Source organism: Eurytemora carolleeae, unplaced genomic scaffold (genome assembly GCF_000591075.1).
Source record: "Eurytemora carolleeae unplaced genomic scaffold, Eaff_2.0 scaffold99, whole genome shotgun sequence".
Lineage (NCBI taxonomy): Eukaryota > Metazoa > Arthropoda > Copepoda > Calanoida > Temoridae > Eurytemora > Eurytemora carolleeae.
This window is the reverse complement of record NW_019396154.1, coordinates 420691-441117: the sequence shown is the minus strand read 5'-3', so window position 1 is coordinate 441117 and position 20427 is coordinate 420691. Positions and strand designations below refer to the sequence as shown.

The 20427-nt window shown below is 31.5% G+C and overlaps 2 protein-coding genes across 9 annotated transcripts in view; both read right to left on the bottom strand.

Annotated features, from left to right (window-relative positions):
- Window positions 1-134: 134 nt before the first annotated feature.
- Window positions 135-19674, bottom strand: LOC111696631 (uncharacterized). 4 transcript variants are annotated; one of them, XM_023466297.1, is made up of 33 exons: window positions 19414-19674; window positions 18846-18888; window positions 18479-18538; window positions 17393-17488; window positions 17196-17259; window positions 16080-16717; window positions 15376-15488; window positions 14759-14882; window positions 13494-13539; window positions 12935-13021; window positions 12137-12231; window positions 11608-11712; window positions 10727-10841; window positions 10175-10241; window positions 9411-9496; window positions 8952-9138; window positions 8322-8406; window positions 7996-8113; window positions 7294-7394; window positions 6855-6938; window positions 6504-6680; window positions 5950-6063; window positions 5773-5855; window positions 5102-5323; window positions 4657-4736; window positions 4071-4148; window positions 3697-3781; window positions 2643-2768; window positions 2067-2161; window positions 1770-1846; window positions 1309-1370; window positions 1091-1152; window positions 135-677 (listed from the first exon to the last, which is right to left on the bottom strand). In XM_023466297.1, exons 1-33 carry the CDS (start codon window positions 19658-19660, stop codon window positions 177-179), a joined length of 4323 nt encoding a protein of 1440 aa, XP_023322065.1. In that variant the 5' UTR covers window positions 19661-19674; the 3' UTR covers window positions 135-176. The 4 variants fall into 4 exon arrangements, with proteins under 4 accessions (XP_023322065.1, XP_023322067.1, XP_023322069.1 ...); XM_023466299.1 differs by having other exon boundaries at window positions 1770-1825; XM_023466301.1 differs by having other exon boundaries at window positions 1770-1830; window positions 2072-2161.
- Window positions 19675-19698: 24 nt separating this feature from the next.
- LOC111696632 (ileal sodium/bile acid cotransporter) overlaps window positions 19699-20427 on the bottom strand; it is a 10362-nt gene continuing 9633 nt past the window's right edge. For 3 of the 5 annotated variants that reach the window (XR_002764121.1, XM_023466304.1, XM_023466302.1), the window contains exon 16: window positions 19699-20241. The gene's annotated coding sequence lies outside the window, so the exon portion shown is untranslated. Of the gene's footprint in view, window positions 20269-20427 lie in introns of all 5 variants that reach the window. The other 2 variants (XM_023466303.1, XM_023466305.1) reach the window with 2 other exon arrangements.

Genomic DNA, 20427 nt, shown 5'->3' with positions numbered 1-20427 from the left:
GGCATGTTCTACACATGACATTTCATGGTTTACTTTACAATTTAGGGATGTCCATTCTGCTTCATTCTCAATCTGGAATTTATTTTAAAGAACAACCTAAAATTCAATATTAATTCATCATAATCTAATTACAATTAAAAATAAAAATATTGTATTGTACTCAATCAGAAAATAAATTACAGACGTTTCGCCGCACTTCTGGATGTTCGAGAAGTACTGGCGTCAAGCTTCTCTGGTTTATTTTCGGTTTCTAGCTTCTTCTTTCGTGTTGAGCGCACAGCTCTACTTCGCACAGGAGTTTTGGTGTTTAACTGCTCGCATTCACTATTCTCCGTGTCTTCGTATATCTGGTATGTTGACTTCTTCGTAGATTTCCTTACAGATTTGTTTTCAGTCGGAGACAGCACTTTCTTAGACACCCTTTTCGGAACTTTACTCGCTAACTTTAATGGTGTTTGTTCCGACCCGACGGACCCCTTTGATTTGAAGAATTTGTTCGGTGTATCCGCCGTTACTACGATTTTAGGTTTCCACTGAGATTTTTCATTTAGCTCCTCCGATTCTACCAAATCATCAATCTTCATTAGTCTATGCCTTGACTGTCCCAAATGACGGGGTTTCAGCTCCGGAGAATTGGATGGATGAGGACTAGAGTAAAGGTTCAGCTTTTCCAAATCCTACAATAATAAATTTTTCACCAAGGCAAACTTTATATTGTGTGAAAATTTAAAAAAAAAAAAAAACAGTTAAAAAAATATAAACTAAGTATTTTTGTATATACCCAGAAAATCTACAAAGAAAAGTTTTTACTTCTAACAAACAATAAAATAAGCCATGATTTTGTTAGCAGTCAGAGGAAAAATTATTATTTATTTTTTTTTCAAAAAAATCCAAAAAAATTAGTTTAAAGTAAATAAATTAATGTAAATTAAATTGACGCAAAGTCGTCATTTAACTGAAGGTAAAACAAATGTTTATGTATCTTTGGTCAGGGGCGTACTCAGGCATTTAGTAGGGGGGGGGGGGGGGCTTAGTGCGCCTCTGTCTTTGATGCAGTATTCAGTAATTTCTCAGATATAAAAAAATTGACCTTGGAAAGTCCATCTGTACCCTGAGGTCCCAAGGATGGGAGATCGCGTTTTCTCGGAGCTTCTAAAAATACCAGAAATTTCAGCATCAAACCAAAATAAAAAAACTATCGAACCAATAACCCGACAAATCATTCAACTTCTAAGTAACTAAAAATTCAACGAGTCCTTGACTGTTATGTTTAAAGTTTATTTTGATTCTATAATTGATTCTACTTACTTGATGATTTGGCACACGTCTTGGTAACAGTCGGGGTTAGATAACCTTCAAACTTATTGAACCTAGAAAATATCAGTTTTTAATTTAATCGTTATTATTTCAGCTTTATCTTCAATATTTTCTTTACAAGAGGGATTCAATGACAATATGAAATCAGATGGAACAATTTCACGTAAACTTTTCTGTTGAGTTCACTCTGGAAAACTGATCTTATCACATATTAAGTTCACAAAGACATAATCTTCCTATAAAAATATATATTCTAAAAAATCACTTAAAGTGTCAAACGTTGCCCGTAATATTTCAAAAACATCTGGAAAAGTTCTAGAAATTTCGAATATTTTTTAGTCTTTCACGCCAAGGTACCCATGGGTTTCTTCGAATTTCAGCCGATTGGCAAGCTATAGCTAACATATATATGTATATGAGCGAAGAGCTTAATTATATAGATTTTACTTGACCTGTTAGTTATACTGAGAAGACTAGTTGCGTTAGTCAATTTATCCAGATCTCCGCTCTGAACACCATCATATTTTAACTTAAACATTTAAAAACCTTAACGTTTAATTCTAGTCTTAAATAATTTGGGAAATTAAACTTCAGAATTTAAATATATCAACTGAAATTGAATATTTTGATTGAATATTAAATATTTTCAAAATAATAGTCTTTAATAAGTCTGTACAAAATATAATTTTTTATTTTAAAATGTTAATGTTTAAATATTTTATTCAAAACGAAGATTAAAAATCATGTTCCTGTGTAGCACTTTGCAGAGATGCTTTTATCTCTAAAATCTTGAAAACTAGAGAAGGATGGACTCGGTTTAGATGAGAACAAACACTAACTGTTTCTATACAGACACATTACACAATAATAATAATAATAATAATAATAATAATAATAATAATAATAATAATAATAATAATAATAATAATAATAATAATAATAGCACTCAATCCTTATTCTTAAATTCGACTTTAGCTCCCTTCAAAATACAGTAAATAAAAATAAAAATAAAAATAAAAGGCACAACAAAAAAAACCTGTTTCATGTAGAACAAACCTTGGCATTATTGTTGTAATTGTGAACAAACATTCAACCTGTAGTTTACTTATAAAGAAATTTTTTTTTAACAGTTAATATTTGTGTTTAGAGAGCAAAAAGTGATTTTTAGCAGGTTTTGGTTTATATTTGGATCCAGATCCGTGCAGCAATATACTTTTGCCAAGTCAAAATGTTACGTATCTAACGGATCCGGATACTAAGCACTGGTTGATTGTTTATTTAATAAAAAGAAAGATAAATGAAGCATGGCTGTGAATTGTGTGTCCCTATATGATTATGTTCTGTCTGTAGAACTGGTTTGTCTCCAGGTAGTTGAATTGATTCAAGAACAGATTGTGCATCCTCAAGTTCATCACAGAATGCTAATACATTAGCCTCAAGGATCAGACATTCTAAATATCAATTCAAATCAGAGGATTAATAAATTTCAATATTGTTGTAGCCCTTCCTACTGTATCTTCTTCTCGACCTGGAGTCTGAGATCGAAGGCAATGTCAATAGGGTTTCCCGGAGGGAGATCGGGGTCATAGTTGTCGGCTAGTCAAAAATGTGGGTTGTGGAGTGGGGGCTCCGTATTTAAGTGTCTATCTATTCGTTGGAAGATGTTTAAATATATTGAAGACGATGATACAGGTGGTGTACAGCAATGCATGCAGTGTTACTTTTTCAATCCGTGTAACTCGGTGTTAACTCTCTCTCCCGAGGTCATCATTATTATTCCAACTGATTACTTAGTTCCCGTATGCCTACGCTCTCCCGCTGTTCAAAAAAAAGACCACTAAGTTGGTCAATGCCAATGCCAATGCCAATCTACGGAACTACACCCCCACCCCACATACAAGAAATGAAAATAATACAACACTCAAAATGCAATAAATTGTAAAAACTAAACAGAATCCTTGCAAATGTCTAGCATTCTCAAAGCTACCAATACCATACTAAAAGAACATTGGTTCAGGTTATGTTTCAGGTGATTAGGTTAAGCCCTCAGGAGTAAGTACATTCGGCAAGTGAAAAATCTACGAAATTTTTCTCTCAAAAATCGGTTTAAATAAAGCCGTTCTTTCGCCTTACGCTAGATATAAAACCTGGCAAGGTCGGACGGACTATTATTGTCAACTCGGGATCTATGGGGATATTAATAATTTTTTAATAACAAAACTAAAATCAAACAAAAATGACTTTTAAATCTTTGAGGGAAACAAATGTAAAATGGTATAGCAACATTTTTTTAAAAGGGTCTTTCAAGCACGTCTCAGCATGAAATACTTTTCTCAAAGAAATAATTCTTAAATAAAAATAGGAACCTTAAAATGATACCTAAATGATGTTCTTTAAATATTCTCAAGGCTGTCTCCACATCTAAACCAGAGTTCACAGATGATAGTTGGACCTTCTTTCGTAACTTAAAGAAACTCTGAATTAGTTCTAAGCTAAAATCTTGATCTAAATATTTCGAAAGTGCTTTTAAAGCCCATTCAGTTTCAATGTGAATTCGAATCTTAAACCACGATGACAAAAAAAAATATCCAGATACAGCTAATAAGCATTTCTTTATTTTCTAAAAACTTTTTATTATGTTAACAATACAACTGAAAAAGATCAATAGAGACCTAAAAGTTTTGAAAAATGAAAATATACTAATTCAATTTACAAGAAAAAAGTACGCAAGTTTTTGTTCAGATTTATTCTACCTTGGGTATAATTTCATGCAACGTCCTAAACACAGATTTACCAGCTCTTAGCTCGCCGGACAAGATTAGCGCACGTGCCTAAACAATTTCTCGTTAGAATGAAGTAGTAATCTCTGTTTGTTTGTCTGTTTGTCATAACTCAGGAACCCTTTGACCGATTTGCCTCAAATTTTGATTCGGGCCGCCGATTATTAATTCGAAATCGACTGGTTTGACTTTTACAGGGAAAATTTATGTTTCAATGCAAAGATGGGTTCCCAAGCTAGTATCTTCTAATAAACTAACAATATTTTGACCTTAAATAATACTCCCTCCATTTCAGAGAAAGAATTTATCTAGACCCGGCCCTTATTCATACGAACTTCAATGAATGATACACGTACTCAAAAGGGTCCTCGAAAAATAAACAAGATATTCCAATGTTTTTATTTGTTGAATAACGAATGGCTCAAGTATTGCAGTCTAAGTATATCTGGAACGCGCCGCGGCTTTGATATATGCGATCACATTATTTAATAAGAGTGGCTCAGGTTAAATAGCCATTCTGTATATCCATGTCGTACTAAATTAAATAAATAAATGCTACCTGAGAGCTAAAGTAGTCAAGAACAAGAAGATGAAGGATTGGACAAGAACATTGCGAGCAGCAGCATTCAGAGGAATCTTCTAGAAATAAATCAAGATTAAATTAACAAAATGGAAAATGAAAATATTGATAAAAACTGTTAATAAAAATAGATTTTGTGGAGGGGGTGTCGGTTTCAAATAAAATTTCAAAGTAAAAATGTGTCAAGCAAACAGAGAAAACCAGTGCAGGCTTATGAAAATAAATAAATGTTTATATTTTATTTTAAGTATGCAATATGCATCTAACACAAGATTTGAACATGTTTTCGTCGTATATGAATCTTCAGACGAATAAATGTTACAAGATGAGCAAGTTTACATATAACAATCCCCATCCCCCTTCTTTTTAAAAATAAGAAGAGGAGATCAGTCCAGAGAAATATTCGTCCCTGCTGGTAACATACCGAGATAATCTGGTGGAAGGATTGTATTTCTAAAGAGAAGAGGAGAAGCTGCTCTACTAGTTGTATCTCCTGGAACCTTTACAATCTCCTCATCCATATCCAACCTGTACACCTTCCCCTTCTCTCCTTGGTGTAGAACACCCTCTAGTACTCCTTTAACTCCCTGGAGCTGAGTAAATGCATCCCCATACTCATCACACAACAACATAACTTTTGCAAGTTCTAAAATATTGAATATTAAATAGGTCTCTACTCTAGAATATATGAAGAAATATTGAATATTAAATAGGTCTCTTCTCTAAGATAAATGAAGAAATAAAGGTTATAATAATAACAGTAAAAAATGTAATCTTCTGATCTTTGAGCTGATAACTCTAGTATTGGATACCCTTAATCCCGATTGCTAATTCTCTATATCCAATGTGGACATTTTTGATTTTTGCCTCCATCCTCTCTTTTGTATATCCCAAAGCTGGATTCCGACCAGTGAGAGTTGTTTTATTGATTAAGCGCAAAATTTCAAAAATTCTCTGCTTCTAAAGGTGTTCGGTTTCGGCACCCGATTACTTGCATTTCAGACACTAAACTTGGATATCAAAGTAAGATTAAATCAATCTGCAGATTGATGTCGATATCCGCAATTCGAAAGTTTTCAGCTCTGGTTTAATTACCTACTAGAAAGACAGCTGATTGTAGAGGTAGACAACGGGATTGAGCAAATATCAATCCTTCCTTTATGATTCCTCTCATCTCCCTAGCGTATCAATTAATAAAGATTAACAAACGTTAAGATGCGGATTGTTTTTGATTTTATTATAGTTCCATGGGGACTTTAAAGTATTACACACCTAGGGGTTGATATAACCTTGTAGAGAGTAATCAGAAGTTTTATAATCTTAAACAAGAGTGTTAAGATCTTAGGTTCCAACCACAGCAGACTAGACTCCTGCCGGGAGTGAACCCTAAAAACAATATTAAAGGAAGAGAAATATCATTTATTTTAAGAGAGATTCTTTGCCGATTGTCATTTTTTTCAAGTTTAGATTTTTTGTCTTTTAATCATTGGTGTCAAATTATCACTAAATTAAAGATTTTTGATTTACTCGGTATTTTTTCCGTTGATATAAGTTCAAAAGTACAAAAATAACTTCATGTATGAATCTTGAAATTAAAAAAGGGAAAGTGTTTCTATGAAGTTTTGCTTTCATGACATTTTTACTGTTTTCTTAATTTTTCTTTGTTATTTTAGAACAAATGAAATATATTTTGACAAAATAATGCATTAATATCTGATTTGTAAAGTCATGATAAAAGTATCCCGGTAGATTTCAACCACTTTTTCGAGTTTTAATCGATTTTGATAAAATTAAATGAGTTGAATTTAAATTTCCTATTTTCTTACCCCAGATCGTCTAGGAGATATTTCCAACACAATATTGTTAGTTTGAAAGCTTCTACGGCAAGTTCTACCGGGCCCAGGTGTGATAAAGATAAATAATTGATTGTATCATTATCTAACAGTTTACACGGAGTTCCACTCATATATCTTAATCTACTTCCCAGGTATCTAGCCTCAGCACTGTACAGGTAGAAACAAGGTTAATTTTTCTATTAACCTTTTTGGTTCAATTCCCGATTTTTTTTTTTTTTTTTTAATGATGAAAAAGTAATATTCACAGTTTTACTAACTTTGTAAGGACTAATGATTTTCTTGAGATATTGTTTGGCAAACTTGTTATTTAAATCTTGTTTCCTGATCAGGTTTGGTTTGAGGGAGTTCTGCCGAATATAGGAGTTCTCCAGTATTGAGTCTAATATAGACTCACATTCAGGGTACCTAGAGTAAACAAAATTAACCCTAGCTATAAAAATATAAAATAGAAAAGGGAAACAGCAACAATAAACCATGGATAGTATAAATTATAACAAAGGGGTAAACAAGTCTTATCGTCAAATTAAAAAAAACTAAATCAAATCATTCAAATCACAAGTTGTTTGGATGTTCTAAGACTCCAGGAGTGGTTAGGAGTTCCAAGTACTCTCCAGTTCCTGATAATTTCGTCCGGCTTCTTTATGAAGAAAATTTCCACATTTTTAAATAATACAGATTAAATAATTATTCTTTTAATTATCTAATGATGGGGTGAATTTTAAAGATTTAAAAATGTAGGTGGTGAAACGTTTAATCCTACCGGTTAGTATTTAGAAATGATTCCGCTAGAGTGAGAGAAATATCATAAATAAGAGATGTGTTAGATCTTTGGTCCTCAATACTCTTACTCAATTCACAAATCTAAACAATCACATTTGTTAATTAGATAACTCAAATACCTGGTCCATCGTTATCATCGGATCATCGGATTTTAAATAATCGGATAATTTGAGATTTGGGTGGGATAATTTTATATTGAGCGGAGATAATTTGAAATTAAGATGGGATAATTAGAAATTGAGGTGGGATAATTTGAGATTGAGGGCGGAAAATTCGAGAGTGAAGCGTGATAATTAAAAATTTAGGTGGAATTTGGTCTTTTTGTAAACCCCTAACATATCGAAGGAGTCCGATTTGAAGTATATAATTAACCTTGTCTAGATGAACCAAGTGTTGTCTAGGATTAATTAACCATGTCTAGATGAACCAAGTGTTGTCTAGGATTTGAAGTATATAATTAACCTTGTCTAGATGAACCAAGTGTTGTCTAGGATTGTATTGGATTTGAAGTATATAATTAACCTTGTCTAGATGAACCAAGTGTTGTCTAGGATTGTATTGGATTTGAACTATATAATTAACCTTGTCTAGATGAACCAAGTGTTGTCTAGGATTTGAAGTATATAATTAACCTTGTCTAGATGAACCAAGTGTTGTCTAGGATTTGAAGTATATAATTAACCTTGTCTAGATGAACCAAGTGTTGTCTAGGATTGTATTGGATGAGTCTTGTTCCTGCCAGAATAATATATTCTGTCTCATCAAATCTTTCAGCCAAAGCTTGAATATGCTCCAGCAGTCTAATAAAACAAAATATATAATATATCAATATCTATATAACATATTTTACAATTTATAATTTATATTAAATAAACTATAAAACATTTCTTGATATTAGGATAATAATAATAACCCCACTTCAGACATGCGTAAATTAAACACATTTTAATAATATTAAAGATAAACATTTGGTGAATTCAACGATATTAAAATTCTAACGACACTTACTTGAAAGAATTTCTGTTAAATAATTCAAGTTGAGATGCTACAGCTAGCTGCAGGTCAAGCAGGTTCTTCAATGTATACCAATAACCTAAACATCAGCAGGTTGAAACGCTAACAATTGCTATAGATCATAATAATTGGGCCAGCAATTACCATGAACCAATAACAGCTAGTTGTCACAATTGTTATGGCTGTTGTTAAGCAATTTGAAGATTATCAATTGCAATTACCTCTCAAATATCAGCTAATTTCTGATGGGAAGTATAATTAAATGATGAGCCAATCATAAAACGTTAATATCTTTGATTTTGGATGTGGTTGGGGTGTGAGAGTTTTGTACAACAGCCGTCGACGTTTATATCAATACAATGAAGGCGACTTTCGATTTCAATGTTTAAGTTCTACCAAGCTTTCAAACAGCTTGGATGCACATAAACATGGAAACGGTGACAATCTGTCAATTAACAGATTCTCTTTGTTTGCCTATGAATTTGTTATTTAAAAAAAGCTTGCTAGAAATCAAAACTTAAATAGAAAATTCATCTTCATAGTATTGATATAAACGCCGATTATTGTAGCTAAATTGTATGCAAATAAGAAGATCTTCTAAAAGAATTTTCCTGAGTTATTTACCTATGTCCGAATAATCATATTGCATGAAAAGCTGTCCTGCCTCCTCCAAGAGCATGACAAGTTTTTCCTGAACTTGTATCTCAAGTCCTACATATGTTGCTCTAGCATCCTCAGTAGATTCCTCCATACCTAATGTATCTATATTCTCTAGCTTCTCAGCCGCCTCAAACTTCCTCTTCTCCTCCTCCTAATAAATGGAAATATTAATTTGAGTTTTAAGAACCTTTTATTGGACACTGGACAATGCTAAGACTTGTAGCGTTGTACGAGAACCCGTCCATTATCCAAGGTCTATGGCCCATCTTGATTCTCAACTTTTCCTCATAAAAATATAACAACATGTCATGTGTCAACCTGTCTACCTTTCCCTTAACTGTTCAGGGCCGTTACGCCCCCCCCCCTAAAAAACTTTAAGTTACGGGCCTGCTTTGGTGTGACCTCAATGCCGTAAAAACTTACATTCATCTCACAAGAAATCTGTATTTGTAGAACCTTGTGTTCACATAGGAACCGTAGATATTGGGTTATACTGAGGTACAGAACACCTAAAATAAAATAATCATTTTGTTGAATTCATAATTAAATTGTCTGCCTTAAATATATTCTTTTTATGTCTTATTTAATGAGTTGGAGAAGAAGCAAGTTTACAATTGCAGGGAATCATTAATGTCAGGAAACAAACAGTATAAATTCCGTACAGTCGTCTCTGAGGTATCATCCTTTATAGGTAACCCTGTAAAAAATTTTAAATGTTGATATGATCAGCAGAAACACTTGTAATTGTTAAAACTTTGTTTACAAGTTTTAAGTGTTTAAGAATAATATTATTTATTTCCTGGGTGTCACTGAAAATAGACACTGAAATTCGAACTTTCATATAAAATAAAATATTGATGCTAGATCGATTGGACTAACAGCAAATTGAACTAACGGACAATTGTACATAAGTCAACTTTATTTAGTCCATTTGAACATTAGTTCAAATGAACAAAATCGCAAATTAATTATGTTCAAATGAACTAATTAAAAACGATATAGAGATCTGAATTTTCAGCGAGAAAATAAGACTTAATAATTTAAATGACTTGAAATACCGTCGACAGTTCATTAAAAAGTAAAGAAGCATATTAGGTTCCGCTACTGTACTAAGTTAATCAAAGCTTGTTACCATGACTCCAATTGTCATCTGATCAACAATCACATTTATTATCACTATACAGTACCTATTCCCTTCTTGCCGGTCAGCATATTCTTAGCTTTCTCACAAAGCTTAATTCCAGTTTCAAGATCCTAAGTAAAATACATGATTAAACGAATATGCAAGTTATCTGACAGAAATTTGATGAAATTAAGAAACCTCGTTACAACTTCTTTAAATCTCTTATATGCACTGTAAGTGTAATTTCAAGTAACCCACAATTCAAAGATGGCAATGTCCGATTCACAGCATGAATAAGATATCAATTTTGAAAAGTGAATATTTTCAATTGTGGTTTCTCTTCAAAAGTGACTTGCGCATTTCTACTGCAGGAAAACATCAAGGGATTATCATTAGTAATCACTTTAAAACCTAGAAAACGACATTAGCTTCACAAAGTTTCAATTTTACCGTTGTGAATCGGACATTGCGATATTTGCAAGGAAATTACTCTCACAGTCCATTTGAGAACCACCTTTACCTTTACTAAATGTATTGAATTAATGCAAAGCTATTTCACAACAAAAAGTGTTTAAGATTTAAAAAAAAAATAGTGATAATAAATTGTTTGACTGACCTCAAAGTTGTTATGGAAGCAGAAAATCCAGGTTTGCTCTAAAAAGACTAGAACTGTGTTTAAACTAGTTTGATCTAGTTCTAGGATGACATTCAAACTCCCAACTGTCAGCTCCCTGGTCATTTATTACTTAAATATTTATCCAATTATCTATCTTTAAAAAAGCGGCCATTTCAGCAGGTCAACTTATCCACAAGTATTAAAAACGGACAAGACATTACTCGAAACAGTAAATTCATTCATAAATCTATATTGGGCAGATTTTTCAGATTTCATTTCAAATTAGTTCAAATTAGACACAAAAATATTAAGACAATAATATTTGGTTCATTTCAGTTGGGATAGACAAATTGTTGCATTTTAAAGAGACTGTAAGCGTAATTTTAAGAAGCCTTCCGAAGATGACAATGCCCGATTTACAACGAAAGTTTTGAAAGTTTTGGCCGATTAAGTATGTATTAGAAATCAGTATTTTTGTACTGTTAATTTTCATTTGTGGTTTCTCTTCGAAAGTGTCTTAAGCATTTCATGTTTATAAGAGGCAATGGAGAAACAGAAACAGAAAAACGACGGTATCTTCCACATTTTTGCATATTAAGGTTTCAAGGGAACCGTTGTAAATCGGGTAAAACCATCTTTCCATGAAGGGTCACTGGAAATTACGCTTACAGTTCCTTTTGGTTTCCAGAACCGTTATGTACTATGTAACGTACAGTGTACACTGAGTGTAAAGTATACTAAACTACTAGCGCAAGCTTAAAAGGCAAATTTTTCTCTTAGTTTAACGTAAATATTCTTATAAAAATAGGGATGCAACTGAAAATACATAACATCGCAAAAAGAACTTGTTTTATCCAAACAATAAATATTTAAATATATTCCTAAGATCAGGGCCCTCTGGGAAGAGTTGTCTATAGCAAAGTATCTCCCAGATGAGTAATCTGACCAGTATCTGATTAGATACTGTATCTCCTATCATACTACTCCTACTCTCAAACATTCATTATTATTTTTTAAGCCACAAATATCAAGTTGAAAATGATTTTATTGTATAATAATCTTTAATTGAATCTAATTAAGCTAGGATGTAAAATAATGACTAATTTGAATGTTTCCCTGATTAGATCTATGATAATTGTGATTTTATTGTATAATCTTAAATTGAATCTAATTAAGCTAGGATGTAAAATAATGACTAATTTGAATGTTACCCTGATTAGATCTATGATATTTGTGATTTTATTGTATAATAATCTTAAATTTAATCTAATTAAGCTAGGATGTAAAATAATGACTAATTTGAATGTTTCCCTGATTAGATCTATGATATTTGTGATTTTATTGTATAATAATCTTAAATTGAATCTAATTAAGTTAGGATGTAAAATAATGACTAATTTGAATGTTTCCCTGATTAGATCTATGATATTTGAATCCTTAGCTTCAGTATTTTCCGGGTCTTCTTTAATCCATTCAACTCTTCCAAGGTTCCAACCACGAATATACTGAATAATATTACCGTTTATAGGGATTGTAAGCGTAGTTTTAAGTGACCCTCCATGTAAAGATGACAATGCCTGATTCACAAAGGTACCCATGAAACAATTATCCGATCAATAAGGTGGAAGATAATGTCGTTTTTCCAGGTTTAAAGGATTATATTCTAATAATTGCTAGATGATAACAATGCGGTAGAAATGCGTAAGTCACCTTGGTAGAAAAACCACAATTAAAAATAATAAGCTTTTAAAATATTATTACATTGATATATAATTCATACTTGATCAGACTAAGCTTTTAAGGATAACGTTGTGAATAGGGCATTGCCATATTTGCATATTTAACATGAGACACCTTTCCTCAAAATGCAAGTTTTTTAACAGGGTTTAGAGACAGAGGAAAAAGTAAAACCTTTGGAGGTTGAAATATCAAGGTTTACGGGTTTAAGATCGAAGGTCTATACTCAAGTTTAAATGTTTAAAATGTTTAAAATGTTTAAAATGTTTAAAATGTTTAAAATGTTTAAAATGTTTAAAATGTTTAAAATGTTTAAAATGTTTAAAATGTTTAAAATGTTCAAATGTTTAAATGTTTGAGTGTTTAAAGGTTAAAGGTTTATGGGTTTAAAGGTTCGAAGGTTCAAAGGTTTAAAGCCTTATAGGTTTACAGCCCAAAGAAATATTAAGATGAGAAAAATATAATGTTTACCTGACAAAGTAGAATCTGTATTTGATCTGATGCTGTATCTGTAGAAACTAGGAAAACTAGGCTAACAGCTAGACTCACTAGATAATCCTAGAATTGGGTAAAATAGTTAGTTATAGTTAGTTATATTTAGTTATAGTTAGTTATATTTCTAGTTTACAGGATGCAAACTTGGTATTAACATTATCATCATTATTATCATTTCGGGTAACTATTCTTTCTTGGAATTACTTGCCATGCCATGGGGGATTCACAAAAAACAACAGAGTTCTAAAATAAAGCAGGAAAAGATGCAATATTATTTGTCGGTTGGCTTCATCTTCCATTAATATTGGCTTTGTTTTGTTGATCATCTGCGAGTATGGCATTATCCGACATCCGTACAGTGTACATATGTCGTAGATTTACGTATTTTACTGGAGGAATTTTCAAACTTTCAAAAAAAAAAATATTTTTAGTGGGATATTTTTTAATCCTGATGTCCAACAAACCAACACACCAAGAGATAACCATAAAGTATTTGTTAAAATATTTTTTTATGTTTTCGAAAATTAACTCTTACCTTCTTCTTAAGAAGTCTGTTCTGAACATCAGCTAAGGTTTTCCATCTAATAACAGATATTTAATCCTGTCGCAAAGCAGGGAAAATAATATTAACAAAATTGTAACTGATGTTATTAAAAGAATGCTTGCAAAAAAAATGGGAGGAACAATCGAAAATATAAACATATTTGTATATACTATATAAACTTTAAGAAAATGTTTAAAAATAGGAATTTATCAGAAACTGTAAAATAGAAACTCTAACTAACAATTCAATCGGTCGAACGTCCTGTGCAAAAGTTCAGACATGGGAGTTTTCTGAATCTTTTTAGGGCGGTTTATAGTACCGTTCTAAAGCTAATTAACACTTAAAGAATTAAATAAATAATAATTAAAGGGACTGTTAGCATAATTTCAAGTGACCCTCCATGCACTATTCACAACGGGACCAACAAAGCTTCGTCATCTTAAGTATGATATAGATATCAGTGTTTAAAACTAAAAGACTGAATATTTTCAACTGTAGTTTCTTTACAAAAGTGACTTGCTCAATGCACATTTCTACTACAGGAAAACAAAGGAATTAGGAAGGTTTTCAAAATAAAAAAAACGACAGTTTCTTCCAAATCATGAACAGTTACGATGATCATGTGAAAAATGTCGAGCATAGAAAGTAAAAAATATCCATTTTAAGAATGGCTTCTTATTACCAAAAATGGAATCAAAGCGATACCCGAACAATATAACATATTGATCAGATAATGGTTTCAAGGGTATGGTTGTAAATCAAGCATGGAGGATCACTTGAAATCACGCGTACGGTCCCTTTAAGTTTAGGGAAACGGAAATAAGCAGACCAGTCTTAAAGAATTTCAAATCAATGATTGTTCTTTTCTGTCAAATATTTCTTAACATGTGTTATGTTGAATGTTAACGATTACCAAGGTTATAATGCAAGGAAAGTTAATTGCAGTTGCGTATACTCTGCGTACATATTGAAACCAGTTCTTTCTGGGCGGTATTTGTAAACAAGAATAGATGCATCAGTGTTCGTTTAATATCCGAGGATGATAAAAGCTTTGTATTTTGAAAATTTTGATATTTCACATAATAGTTTCCTATGACCAGATTATTTCATTGATTTTTTATGTGAAGGATGGATCACATGTCAGGCTGTGACATCCGTCTTGTGTTTACATTACCGCCCAGAGACATTACACTGCAGTGCAAAAGTTGCGTATACCTCTGAAATAACTTTCCTTGCATTTTAACCTTGACGATTACCTAGTCCTATACTGACTAAGGAAAGAAGATGGTTCTAATTTTAGTAGTTTTGTGGAAGCACTACAGCTTCTTAATAAGAACTCTTCAGCTTCAGGGAACATCTTGCACTGATACAACTGAGAACCTTGAAATCAAAATCATGGTTTCTATTTCATTTGATTAATTTACAAATTATTGTCAGTAGTTTGTATTACTAGGTCATACATTATTCCCTTTAGAAATTTTTAAATAAAACCTTTATTTTAAAATAAAACTTTCATTTTCGAAAAAAAAAATGTTTTAAAAAAATGATCGTTTACTGAAAAAACGCTCTATTGAATAAAAAATTGACACCAGTTACACTAAGTAAATTGAAGATCATACTTAAATTCTATAGAAGGATTCCTAATCTGACTGAATCATAAAGGGTATAGTCGTTTCAAGTATAGGTGTACGTTAAATCACGGCAATAAAAGTTAAAATTTCCAAAAAATTATTCGCATTAAATATTTTAGGTCGTCAATTACATGTTATTATTATTATTATTATTATTATTATTATGGTTAGTTCTGCTAAATAAAAATCTATTCTGAACTATTATACTTGTCAAACACACAAATAATCAAAAGGAAGCTTACCAAAACTATAAGTATTAGCAGCTAGTTTAGAGACAATAGATTTTCTTGAAGATTCATCAACATTGTGCTGTTCAGCTCTCCTTACTAACTCTTCATGAACATCGAACAGGTTCCTAACAATAAAAAAAATAACTAACATTGGTTTATTTTTGATATCTTGAAATAGAAATGTTACAAGAAAAATTGTTGCTTTTTTAGTTCGTAGAATTTATTCTTAATTTGATTCTTTTTATTTTCAGTAATAATGGAAAAAACACTTCTTGGACTATTACTTAAATGTGGAAAGTGTTATTCAGTTAGAAAGAAGATTGTGTTAGGCTTTTCAATTTTTAAAAATACGAAATCCTCACAAGAATGTTTAAAACTAAAATAAAAAAAATATCGACAAGGAATTTCAGGCGTCTTTTGAAGTGACCTTCCATGCAAAGATGGTAATGCCCGATTTACAACGGTACCCTTAATAGCTTTGTCTAATCAAGTAAAAATTAGAGCTCCCTGTTTTCATTTAAACTGATCATTTTCACTTTTGGTTTCCGACTTAAGCACATTTCTCGCTTACAAGAAGCTATGGAAAAATTATTAGAATCAAAAACGACGTTTTTGGTCAGAATAAGGTTTCAAGGGTATCGTTATATACCAGGCATTGTCAACTTTTTTGTCTTTTGAAATTGAAATTATGCTTACAGTCCCTTTAAGATTCCAACCTGATATTCTGAACTCTGCTCTCCAAGGTGTCCGGACCGTTGATGATCTCTAAACTCTCCAGGACGGAGAGGAGTTTACAACTTGATATAATGGATTCAGGAGTAGAACAGGAGGAGCATAGTCCTACTAGTCCTGTCTCCACCAAGTCAAACATCCCTGGGTTTATAGTTTTCAACTTCACTAACTTCTCACTTATTTCGTTGTAAAACTGCATAAATATATTGATCACTATAAGAAGATAGCTATCTGATAAACTAGATTCACAGAAATCAGTATTTGTCTTCAGGTTGAAATCCTCCGGCAAAACATTAGCTAAGGATTTTAAATCTTTTAGAAAATTAATTTCTTCCTCAGGATACTGTCCTTCATTACTAGGATGACGTGCTAACATCAAATCTTTAATTTTTTCAAAATTATTTGTTTTAAAACAAAATTCCAATGAAAAGGTCCATAGTTCAAAGTACAGGGTTTGATCACACTGTTTGAGGTTCGGGTTGAGCAGATGTTGTATTAGATTATCTGCGAGGAGATGAAGAGGTGAGGTTTCTTGTATCTTGCTTGCCAACTTAGTTGTAATAGTTTTCATTTTATTGATCAGCTTAGGGAAGGAAAACTTCTCATTACTTGGTTCCATCAACTTAACAGAGAAATTTTTTGTGACAAATTCTTTGTATTCTTTCAATATAAATTCTTTAAATTTTTTTATTATCTAAATATTGCTTTTAAGTAGTAGTAAGCAAATGATTTTATAGAAACAGGAAATAGGTTAATTCCCCAGGTTTACCCCCAAACAAAGAGAACAAAAAAACAATAAAAACATCTGATTAAATAATCCAAATTAAAATAAATTGTTAAGAACAGCACAACAAAATAAAGACTATATATTTTTTCAGGGGGGTTAAGCGAAAGGAATAATTAAAGAATCTGTTCACCTAAAATTTTGTTAGCCTTTTGATCATTTTTATGCATTAAACCTAAAATGATTGAACTAATTTTTTATTAATTTGTGCCCCTTTTTTACTTTCCAAGGTGGGATTGTCCTCGAAATATTCCGGAATTTCCCAAACATCACCAATCCCCCCTGAGCACCCTCTGGAACAAGTGAACAAACTAACCTGGAAAAGCAGAGCAGAATTCTGTATCTGAATGCAAGCAACAATCTCAGCTTCGGTTTTTAAGCTGAAAAACAAAATATAAATTAAAATAAATTCGTACAGTAATAAATGAATCACTCTCATTGTTTTATATTACATTTTTATATTATTCATATTGCAGTTCAAAATGAGAATTCAAAATAAACTTTTTTTAAAACCTTGGTTCTAAGTTGATGACGAAGTTCCAAAGAGTAACGTAAAGATTGTACGTAACGGAAAAGAGTCCAGTTTTGTCTGGCGCCACCTCACACAACCTAAATTTAAATCAAACCTTATTCAATCGTTTTCTTTGTTGGTTTATATATATATATATATATATATGTATGTACGTTTGTATCCAATAAACGCCAAAACAACTGCACTGATTGGGCCCAATTTTTTTTGTGGGACCTCGCGTGACCCTAGAGAAAGTTTATGGACGATCAAATTTTCAAAACTTTGCTTTTAACAAAATTTCACTTTTAAAAATTTTAAAATCCATGAAATTTTATTTTATAAAATCAGCAAAAATTGTGTTGTTTTTGTTTTACAATGTATACAAAAAGAACATGTTCACGATTGAAATAAAAGATTGGCATGATCCGCCCTAAAAGCTTAGTACTATATATTATGATTATCAGGAGGGCTGATTTGGGTTTTTTCGGACAATGGTGAGATTTACTGGTCAAACAATATGCTCCTCCCTAAAAATTGAGGAAAAAAGTAAAAATCAAAAAGATGTAATATGTTTCAGTCCTGACGCAAATAGAAAAAATACGATAAGACGACTGTGGTTAATTTCAAATTGTCAATGTATTGTATTTATGACATGTAACTTGTTTTAAACATATTCAAAATCGGGGTTTCAAATTTTCTAGTGTTTTGGAATATTGGGAACATATTAAACGGTTTAGGGTGAACATTGAACATGAATAGTCTATATAAATGCCCCCCTTCTCCCAATTAATTCCTATATATATTTAGATATGCCTCTGATTATAGTTTCTAAAACAATAAAAAATAATAAAAATTAAAATTACTGATAAAAAATGTAATGATTCAGGGGATTTTTTCTTAAAAACAATTTTACAGTTTAACATGTAATTTCAGTTGAAATGGCCGCTTTAAAAACAAAAATGGCGACACAGGAAAGTAGGGAAATTAAAACTAACAGAGGTTTTCTTTAACTTAAGACTATATTATAAAAGAATGTAAAAATGATAAAAAGACGAGAAAATGATTCACTGAGTAACAGAAAAAAATACCTGAGAATTGATGGAAGGAGATCCGAAAGAAGAAATGGATCTTTATCTACCTTCTCTAGTCTGAATTTTTATTCTTTAAGTATTAGCGATCAATCAATGGTTTTTCTTGCATCACGAGATGTTACTGCGTGAGGAAAGGGACACCTTTAAATACACGAGTTCTCAATTATTTTACTTTTGTGAAAAATTCACATGTTTTTGGTTGCTGTACAAATTATAATTTAATTGGAAAATGTTCTTTGTAGAATAAAAAAAAACGCTAAATGTGTAGTAAAAACTACACCAAAATGAAGAGACACAGTTAAAATAAGATGAGAAAAAATTCATATTTCTAAAACTGAATAAAAAGCAATACAAGAATAATATCCTTGAGACAATGTAGTACAGAGATCGGAGAACATCTTTAAACACTGAAGAAATTAAATAAATGCATTGGAACAATTTTTTTGCTAGCAAAAGTTATTCCGAAGAAAAGGGAGAATCAATATTTAAAGAGTAAAAAAGTAAGACTTGTGGCGTGAACAATAAAAACTCTGAAATTAGGTTGTCCAAATAAACCCAATAATACTTGTTAACTAGATATTGTTAGAAAGATCTCAATTTTTGCTTGGATTGTTACTATATCAGAATAATGTCTGTAAGAAATGATTTTACTGTTTATACTTTTACAATGCATTATGAGTTTGAAAAAAAGCATAAAAACACATAAAAGTATCAGAGGACTGAAAACTTGAGAACTCTTAAAATCCTGAATTTCAATTAACTTTTCATAAAATGGCGTTGATTTCTGATTTTGATGATATATTTCTATTTTTCATTTGGGAAAATTCAACATAAATCATAAATCCTATCGAAGAGAAAATACTATTTAGGAGAAAAATATACTCGTAAATATCAATTATAAAAAATGAGAGCTCAAGCATTTGTTAGAATTCCTGAATTAGATTTCTCTATTTTGCACAATATTTCAACTGATAAAATCACAGTTTCAACAACTCTTTTTCGCCATTTATCATCTACGCTGTTCTCGTAAACAAACCATGCTACAGTCTTCACGACCTTCACTGCAGATCCATTGTCGTCGGGATTATCGTTGAAGAAAGTTTCCACAGATTCACACATTTCTTTAAACTTCCCAGCCTTCAAGAGACCTGATATGGTCGTCGTACTTAACGGCGCCATTTTTAAGGGAATCTGAAACTAATAAGTTTGAGAAAATATTCTTTGTGCAAGTTTATCATGTAAATTCAATATAAAACAATAATTTAATATTTTAATATTACACTTAACCTACGATCACTAACAAAAACTACAAAGAAAAGGACTACAATCATTTGTGACTTTGTTTAGGCTAAGATTGATATTAGCACAAATAATAACTCGGATTTTAATCAGGTTTTGAGTCCTTTTAGCTGTTTGACAATTTTAAAAAGTATGAGAAAGTTTTTTCTTCACGACTTATTCAAATATTTTAACGCTTACAATAGATCACAATATTGCCTTTGAGACATACAGTAAGATCGTTATAATATACTTTCCGACCTTCGTCAGCAGAACTACAATCGTCTTCAATCTGAAGTAGGTCTTAAACTAATAATATATATCTAATTTTAACATATAACAAGATGCCCAACATTTGAGGTGCTTATCTAAATAAAATTTTGGTGTGCGTTTACGATTAGATCAAAAATAATACTTATTTTAAGAGAGACTTCAAGTTTCCGTTACTAAAAGTTGAATTGGTTTACACCAAAGTCAAAAAACTAATTTTTTTTCAATGTTCCCAAAAAGGGGATGGTGGAGTTGGCACATTTGATGTAGGGGGGGGGGGGCCCTGCCTTCATTTTTGGTTCAAATCTTCCAATTTTTTGGGTGCACGCCTAATTAGTGATCGAAATTCCTAAAATAAAATCAAATTGAATTTTAATGACCTCTAATGACCTCTAATG